General features: G+C 40.1%; 1 protein-coding gene across 4 annotated transcripts in view; it reads left to right on the top strand.

Moving 5' to 3' along the window:
* TENM3 (teneurin transmembrane protein 3) overlaps nt 1–9,459 on the top strand; it is a 1,496,942-nt gene that overhangs the window by 1,378,234 nt on the left and 109,249 nt on the right. For all 4 annotated transcript variants that reach the window (XM_073902279.1, XM_073902283.1, XM_073902281.1 and 1 more), the window contains 4 exons: nt 1,078–1,288; nt 1,740–1,841; nt 2,037–2,231; nt 3,411–3,611. In XM_073902279.1, coding sequence (XP_073758380.1) covers nt 1,078–1,288; nt 1,740–1,841; nt 2,037–2,231; nt 3,411–3,611 — 709 coding nt within the window. The remainder of the gene's footprint in view (nt 1–1,077; nt 1,289–1,739; nt 1,842–2,036; nt 2,232–3,410; nt 3,612–9,459) is intronic.

Here is a 9,459-nt window from a genome sequence, read left to right on the forward strand (position 1 = left end):
CTATCAGAAAGTAGAATATTGGTAATTCACATAGCTAGTGCTGTAAAATTATATATATTGCACTGTGGTGTATTTTTCACCCTCAGGAATAAAGTGAAACTGGGTAAGAGTCTAAAGCAACTGAATCACTCAGGGATTTAAAACTCAAACAAAAGTTTAATGAACTTTTATCCAAGTTTATTAAAACCATGTTGGAAAGTCTGCAGTGTCTTCCAAACTCACTGCGTTATCTCTGGTTACAGAACTACTCTTACCAGTCACCCTTCGTATTTTTAATTATCTAATTATCTTTAAATGCTCCAGTTCTTCTAGCTACCCAATGTTCATGATTAATCTTACTAAATCAAAACTTGAGCTTAACGACGTTGACTTCATAATAATAATTGGGTATAGCTACTGTTGCTGTCATCCCTTCAGAACCCGTCCATTGTTGAATTTTTTGGACTTTCAGTCAGAGATGTACCCCCGTCTTGATACCGGTTTTTAGTTTCACCATAACTGAGGACAAAGCCATGGGTTTCTCCATGGTGCCTGGGATGGTAACATCAGGGTCACAGGGAGGAGCATGGTGGGTGGTTGGAAAGACCTGAGCTTTCTCACAAACCGACTCCACTGCTTATGAGGTATCGAACCCTCCTCAAGCTCCTCAAGGGTTGGTTTCTTCCATCTTTGCTGTGGAAATATCCACACCATCCTAGAAGGGTGGCCACAAGGATTCAGTATGATCCTGACACAGAGTATTTATCAGTGATAGTTGTTACCACACAGGGATTAAGTAGGAGATGACCCGAAGAGATGATCTCCTGGTCTAGGGTTAGGTTGCCATGTTTGAAATGTTACAGGCTCGTGGTTGTATCCACACATGGCCTTGCACTCATCAAACTCTTTATCAGTTGCAAGGCTTAGCTCTAACTCTGGAAACCGACTTTGTTTGTATCAGAGCAGAGGGGAGACGTTGAAACAATAAATAAATAAACAAACAAATGAATGAATGAATGAATGAATGAATAAAGCGAGAAGCAGCTACAACCGAAATGTGGCTGAGCACTAAACATCTGTACTTGTCCTGCCCCTCAGTATGACTTTGTCGAGCTCCTGGATGGCAGCAGGTTGATTGCAAGAGAGCCGCGGAACCTGCTGGAGCCCGAGAGAGCAGGGCGGCAGGCGAGGTCCGTCAGTCTGCACGAGGCTGGCTTTATCCAGTACCTGGATTCTGGAATCTGGCATCTGGCTTTTTACAATGACGGGAAAAATGCGGAGCAGGTGTCCTTTAATACCATCGTCATAGGTAAGAACGGTCTTCAAAAGCATCTTTTTCCCGGGCTGCAGCCTAAACGGTGTGTTGAATGGAAGCTCGGTTGTCTTCGCCGATTTGGAGTGATTCCGAGGGTGATAAAGCCTGAGGTAAAACGTGAGACATATTTTTTAAATCGTTTATTTATGCGTATGTGACATACCGTGAAGCATTGGGAGAACCTGTTCTTTGCAAGTATCTTGCAGGACGGTGCATCTTGAAAACACTTAAAAACATCTGCATTTGAGATGGCAGTGCTTTGCTTTTTACTACTCGAGTAATCTGGTGCAAATGAATCTTTTTTTTTTTTTTTTTTTTTTTTGGTGATGGAGCGGGCCATCCATCACTCCTTCCGTGGGGAGCCAAAACGATCAAAGTGACACAGTTTACCTTGTGCGAGAAGCAGACTGGACCATTAAGTGTTCCTTCTCTCTCTTTTCTTCAGAGTCTGTGGTGGAATGCCCCCGAAATTGCCATGGAAATGGAGAGTGTGTTTCTGGAACTTGCCATTGTTTTCCGGGATTTTTAGGTCCGGATTGTTCCAGAGGTATGCGAGTTAGAGCCTTTTCTTAAGCCAGTATAAATAAGCCGTAGAAACACGAGTAATGCCGAAAACCAGCCAGACAAGAAAGGAAAAGGGAGAAAACTGGCAAACTCCCTGTTCCAGCGACGCATCGCCTTGCTCTGGGGCTCTCGCCTGAGAACGTGGCCGTTAATCCCTCTGTCGTGTTTTATTTCACAGCAGCCTGTCCCGTGTTGTGTAGCGGCAACGGGCAGTACTCCAAGGGCCGCTGTCTCTGCTTCAGCGGCTGGAAGGGCACGGAGTGCGACGTGCCCACCACGCAGTGCATTGACCCGCAGTGCGGGGGGCGTGGGATCTGCATCATGGGCTCTTGCGCTTGCAACTCGGGATACAAAGGAGAAAATTGTGAAGAAGGTAAACTGTGCCCGTATCTGCCGAAGTCTGTGCTTCTCTTCAGAGAGTATCTCTGTAATCTTCACTTTGGCGGCTGCATCTTTTCTTGTGCCTCCTCGTGAAAGTAACTTTGATTTCCATACTTAGATGCATCATTTTGTTAACATTTCGACTAATAAAAAACACAAATGCCAGAGAGCCCCTTGGCTTTCGGTCCTGTGAGTCTTTTTTTTGTTTTGTTTTGTTTCCACTCTGAGGAAGGAAGCAAACGTTTGTGTCTTGAAACCAACAGTGGACTGTTGTTTCGTTTTGTTTTGTTATCTTTGCTTTTTTGGGTTTGTTTTGTTTGGGGTTTTTTGTTGTTGTTTTGTTTTGGGTTTTTTTTTTTTTTTTTTTTTTTTTACAGTTTTTCACATTGATGCCAGCTTGTAAGTCTAGTATTTGGGCATCTCTAGAAAGATGTACTATATATTACGTAATATACTAGTGGAAAAAAGTAGGCCATGGGCTTGTTCCATAACTGTATGTAGTGGTGATAGTCAAGATGTTATACTGTAAAGTACAGTTGAATTGTTTTTTCCAAAAGCAGAAAAACATCATTTCCGTTCTTCAGTCAAATTGACTTTATTGATCTGCACACAGAAAGTAATGCAATTAAGTCTCTGGAATTAAATTTTCAGGCCATTGACCCTACAAGTGTAAAATTTTATTGAGTCAAATTGCTAAGTTAAATCTCGTCATCTAAAGCACATTAAAGTGAATTAAGAAGGTTAGAGAGTATGCAACTCATTTATTTCTCAAACAGTTTGAGAGTCCCATACAGCTGTCAGGATTCAGTGGTTGTGGATTAGGTCATCTGATACAATTTTGTTACAGAGAAGCCAATACTTATTACTATCTGATTAAGCAGAACAGAGAGCAATAGTCTGAAATCTCAGGAGCTTGTATGTGTGCAATTCGCGAAAATTCCAAATCCTTTTAAGAGTCACCATTACCTAAATGGCATGATCCTTAATGCCGTATTGTATGATTCTTTGCGTTTCCAGAAACAAGTTCTTGAAAATGGTAGGTAAATAATTGAGTCTCCAGAATTTTCATATACATTGGACTGGGATTTAATTCTTTATCCTGCATGCACTGTGTATGTGTGATATCTTCTAGATTTAATTGTGAAATTGTTCTCTCTTCTCTCTACTCCAGCCGACTGTCTGGACCCCGGATGTTCCAATCACGGTGTTTGTATCCACGGGGAATGTCACTGCAGTCCAGGGTGGGGTGGTAGCAATTGTGAACTAGTGAAGACCATGTGTCCAGACCAGTGTTCTGGTCATGGAACGTATCTTCAGGAGAGCGGGTCCTGCACTTGTGACCCTAACTGGACTGGCCCAGACTGCTCAAATGGTAAGGTGCATAAGTGCAGGGAGATTGCGTGCTTAATATTGTGTAGCTAAAGATTAAGATACTTTAATTTTAAAAACACACTTATTAAACTTAATACAGATTTTATTAAAGTTATGATTTATAGAAATAAATGTTAAAAGTAATGAAATTCCGTTGCCTTGTAAGAAGGAACAGGCTAGGTCAATTTGTCATTAAAATTTCTCCTGTAGTAGCATGGTAAAGAATAATATTTCATTTGTGCAGAACACTCCATCTTCCTAACTCTCAGGCCTGTGTAGAGCTTGGGGATTGAAAAATGCACATTATCTCATAACAGAGAAGCCTCAATTAAAAAAGTATTTGCCACCATAAGGCTAAATGGGATCACAATAGAGTATACATATATAGATATTATGATATGCAAAACGGTCTGACACTGATTTTTTTTTAATTATGATAGTATGATTGTAATAAAAATGGCAGGTAGTAATTTTTTTTTTCAATCAGTCAGTTCATTATTGAGCAGCCGGCTCTGTGCATGGATGAGCCCTGTAAGAATAAAGAATAATGAATCATTCTTACCCTCTAGGATAGCGGCTTTCAAATTTTTGCTTTCAGATTTTTGACCGTGACCCACAGCCTCAAATAGTTTTACCTTGTGACCTACGGTGCGTACACATACACTCACGTAACTGAAACAAAGCTTTACAAAGTGGTACACACTGATACTTTCTTCCAAGTATATTCTATATTTTTTTTAATGCTGGTTATATCCCATGAATTAACTCCATGACCACATTAGTCCCACAGTGTGGAAAGGTGCTGTTCTAATCTAGAAGATGACAGTTTAATTGGGGAGATGAGATTGAACACACATGAAATACTTAGAAACCAACACATCCCATTTTAATCTTTTATTGCATATTACATGGAATAATATGTAAATACAATCAACATTCAGAGGAGTGCTCCTGCATTAATGCACACTGGAAGTTTTCAAGGAGATTTTGATTCACGTGCGTTGCCTTCTTTTAGAGATGGCAGTTAGTGTGGGGATGGGAGGTATTTTCTGACTCAGGGAACAGTATGAGAAAGTACTTCAGAGCATAGACCCTGAGATCAGATGCTTGGGTTCATATCCAACCTCTACTCCTTAACAGCTGTGTAAACTTAGGCAGACTACTGTATGTTTTAGTTTACCCATCTGTTAAATGGATTTAATCAAGACATTCTTTACAGAGATGCCTTGGGAATTTTTTGAATTAATGTATATCAAGTACTTAGTACAACGCTTAGTCCAGAATAAATTCCAAATATACCTGCCACCTCCACCGCTACGATTTTACTGCTACTACAACTACCTTCGACAAGGATACAACTGTGAGAATAGCGTTCTCCATATGGGAGAAGAAAGGAAAGGTATTTGGAGGCAAAGGTTGGGTTGCACCCAGTTCTGAGGGACGCAGCTTAGCAATGATGGTTCAGACAATGGAGAATCCACTCGTCATGACGATGTGTGCCCATCAGTGTGATGAGAGCAGTATGTGCGAACTCCCCAATTGATTCTGTGTCAGAGAGGGTGGCTAGTCGGAATTTGACGGCTGGGAGGCAAGTTTGAGAGCTTTCCCAGAGTGGGAAGGGCTGAGAGTGTGAATTCCTTTGGAGTTCGTAGACATGAAAAGGATAAATCTGAGGGCCATTTTAAAGGAGAACTAGACAGAGCTTGCTGAAGAGACGGCACAGGAGTTGGTGCAAAGAGCTGAATGTCTGCAACCAGGGTGGGATGGGGCAGTGGCCGTGGCTCTGGAGAAGGCAGGGAAGCTGGGAAGGGGTGAGCGGCGAGGCAGGATGCAGGGCCGGTGATGGTGAGACGCGGAGGCGAGGATGCCTTCTGTATGGGAAGGGGGGGGGGGGGGGGAACTGAAGGGGGGGGGGGGGGAAGGAGAAGGCAAAAGCGTAGGTCTTGTTAACGCTGTTGAGGAAATAGAAACATCTGCGTAAGCCTTGGCTTCAGGGAAGAGGGCTGTCTCTCCTTCATCCCATTGACACTGATGGCCTTCTTCCCTGAAGCCCTGTTTGCAACTGAGTGGCGAAGAGCAGGAAATCTGGAGCCTGGGTTCAGGTCTCGGGTTGGCCATTCCCTAGGTCTGTGGCGTCCGATCGGCTATTTAAAATGCTTCCCTGTGCCTCAGTTTCTTCCCCTGTAACCTGGGGACGACAATAGTACTACCTTATACAATCGTCATAAGGATGGAAATGAGTTAATGTGTGAAAAGCACTTAGAATAGTGCCTTATACATGGCAAGCACTTGGTAAGTATTATCCATCAATAGTGATGGTGACGGTAGTCGGAGTTAGGGTGGTAGAATCCTAAAGGCGAATTTGGCCCTTACAGTTTGTCATCTTAATTCTCCATTGATTCAGAGGAGTACTTCCACATGAAAGTACTGCTTGGTTACGGTTCCTCCAATTGTGAAATTTATGAAATGCAAATTATTTCATCTATTAGTATAGCCTAATGGCATTAACCCGAGAGAAATCCCGCCAAGCAGTGAATTAACACGCTTATTTTAAGAAGAAAAAAAAAAAAAAAGACTAGTAATTTTTACAAATCACTCTTGCCTGGCACTTTGAGAAACTTGGATGACATGACTGCTACCCCGTGAATCATCACCAGCATGACAGATTTGTGTGCCGTTCTTCACCGGCGACAGACTCCCTTCCTTCCTCCCTAACTTCCTCCCTCTGCTTCCTCCCTCCTCTGTCTCCCTCTCTTCCTCCCTCATCCCCTGCCCCCTCCCTCAGCCCCTCCCTCCTTCCCTGCCTTCCTTCCCTTTCCTCTACTTCCCTCATCTTTTGGCCATACATTTTTGGAGGCAGACAGGCTTATGTTTGTTCCTGCTTCATAGAAACACGAGTTGATTCACATAGTTAGGAGAACTAGAAACCGGTTAGGAAATTCATGACCCCTAGAGCAAATAACATGTACAGGACAACTGGGAGTGAAAACAAAACCTGAGCGAGCGGTGGGATTATAGAGGACCTTGAATGCCCCACCAAAGAGTTGTTGGAAATCATCACCACCCAACGTTACCAAGCACAGGTGCAAGGCATTATTTAAATAACACATTAACTTGTTTTGTCCTCTGTTCTTAAAAATGTATTTTATAATCACAAGCATCAGAATAGGCATTTAATTATTTCTGTTGAGTTTTTATTTCCCTTTCTGGCTTCTGTACTAAAAAATACATCCCACCAAAAAAATCCACTTAGAGTTTATGGATATAATTATTTTTATAGTAAAGCTCTTGGGTTCAGGTCTCTTATGCCTTCATCAGTAAAATAAGCATAATAATACTAGCTGTAAAATAATACTGGTTTGAAATATTGCCATTCTAATTTGTCTCCCACAGTTATTGGAGTAGGAAAGAAATAATGAAACAGCCCTTTTTGTTTCATATAACATTATTTAATGTATTTAATACATTACCTGAATTATTTTATAAAGGATATTTTTGTAATTGATACTGTAGCTCAAAAGATAAGTCAGCCTTGGGCCACCTGGCTGGCTCAGTCAATACAGCATGCAACTCTTGATCTCGGGGTTGTGAGTTCAAGCCCTCCAATGGATATTACTTAAAAAAAATTTTAAAAATAAAATAAAATTTAAAAAGATAATTCAGTCTTCTTCATAAAATGATATTGCCATGAATGGCAAAAAAAAAAAGGTATAGATGTTAAATAAAAAATTAAACTGGCTGCCAAAATCACCTATCATTATTTTACATAGTTAGACTGATTATTTTTCATGCCGATATAATTATTTTGCCAGCTGAAAATCTAATTTTACATGTAAACAAAATGACACTTAGACATAGTGGGCAAAGATCTTCCTACTATTCATCTTTACACCCCCAATGCAAAGCAGAAAAACATATATTAAACTCTCAATATATAGAGTTGAATAATGAATACAGTACTCTTCTTGGAAGAAACTAAGCACAGGGAAAAAAAGACCTTATTAAATTTTGCTAGGAGCTGCAAAAAGACAGAAAACTTACTTAGAATTATTAATAAAGATATCAAATATGCATATATTCACCCTGTGAAAATATCCTGGTTCATGTGCCTGAAGTTTATCTGCATGTCTCACAGCTGTCATTTGAAGTTTACAAAAACACAGTTGGTGACTTATGTTTGTGACTAGAAAGTTTACTAGCAGCATTATTGGGAATTTCTACCTAACTGAATCCCAAAGCAAAACACTGTACCAGCTGCCTCTTTTGTTGTTGTAAAAATGACCTTCAGATAACTAAATTCAGTAAGAGTAGATTCTACACCTGCAGAAACATTTGGTTAAACTGCCAAAAGAGAAGAAATGAATTATTTCCATCAGAAAGTTCATAGGTTTGAAAGCAACAGAGCTTTCCTCTATCTTCATCAGCAGTTTGTCCATTAATTAGCCCTTCAATTCCACTTCAATTAAATTAACTCTAATTAATAAGTTCATTACAAAGATTGACGCACCTTGCTCAAAGCTAGTGTGCTAAACGCTGATAAACACCTTCACCCTAATGAAAAATTGATTAGATTGAATAAAAGGGGTACCTGAGAAAGAAACCTCTCTCTTCTGGAGCTGAGTTGACGTTCTGTTCGTCTGAAGTTAATCACCATCTTGGATCTCTTAATCAAAAATTTAATTCAAACGAGATGGAAAATGTGGCATGAAAAAACATCTACCACTCTCTTCCAGTTAATAGTCCGGGCTGTTGTTTATAAGAAATGTTACAACTCTCACAATGCCTTGATTTGGGGTTTAAAATTCTGCAGGACTGAGGGGCAGAAGGAAGGTACCTGAGAAATGTTACCTGGGCAGTGAGTAGGGAAAACAGGAGCATGGGACTACATAAACAGTTACTGTTTTTTCATGTAAAAACAAGGCTGCAGTCCATTTTCTGTTTGTTAGAAATGCTTTCAGGTTTTTATCGTTCAGCATTATTTTTGCAAGGAAACCGAAACCAAGCAATGGTCTGCAATTGTAGAATAGGGCAGTTGATTTTAACTTTATATGTAAAAAGTAAAATATAAAAATATCCTTCAGAATTCATTTTAAAGATCGAACCTATTGTTAGGGTTTTGAAGTCCTTTGGTCACTTGTGCTTTTAGTCCATTCGAGTACCTGAAAAGCCTACTTTTTCCAATGACAAAGTCAGTAGTTTGGTGTTCTGGTTTTCTACGGTGGTGTGTATCTGTCCACAGTACGAATTTACTGACTAGGAAAAACAATTTCTTTTATTTAACCAGCATGTGTGTGCCTCAGAAGCAAGCCGAAGTGGGTACTACAAAAGATTCTTTTTAATTAAAAATTTCTGAGTAGTTTAGAAATTTAAACATTAGGAGTAGAAATAACCCCTTTGCAATTCTTGCTATGGGGGTTAAATAGTGGACATGCTTAGACACTGAAATATTTTATTAATTTTATATGAACTTGATGTGTGTGTTTGTATGTGTGCATGTGTCCTGGGCTGCCAGAAGATACTCTCAGATACATTACCTGTGTATTTTCCTCTCCTTATGAATCATGCGTTGTTTTGTTAGTCGCCTGTGTGTGTTTACACACACATACATATAACAGAGGGAATAACAAAATTCTCGTGTATTTCATGCACAGTCACAGTGGGCGTTTGAAATTAAATGACTACTGACAAAGTAAACTTTGACCATGTATAATTCTTACAAGTCGATGCTAATAACATGTACTGAGTCTATAAATACTTATTTTTCAAAAAAATGTTATTTTTTTAGACTTGAATGAACTACACTTGATCAACGACTCATTTAACTCCGCCCCCCCCCTCCCCCCCGCTCC

The sequence above is a fragment of the Callorhinus ursinus genome, unplaced genomic scaffold, assembly GCF_003265705.2.
Source record: "Callorhinus ursinus isolate GAN/ISIS: 27379988/994484 unplaced genomic scaffold, GSC_fseal_2.0 scaffold17, whole genome shotgun sequence".
NCBI classification, from domain to species: Eukaryota; Metazoa; Chordata; class Mammalia; order Carnivora; family Otariidae; genus Callorhinus; species Callorhinus ursinus.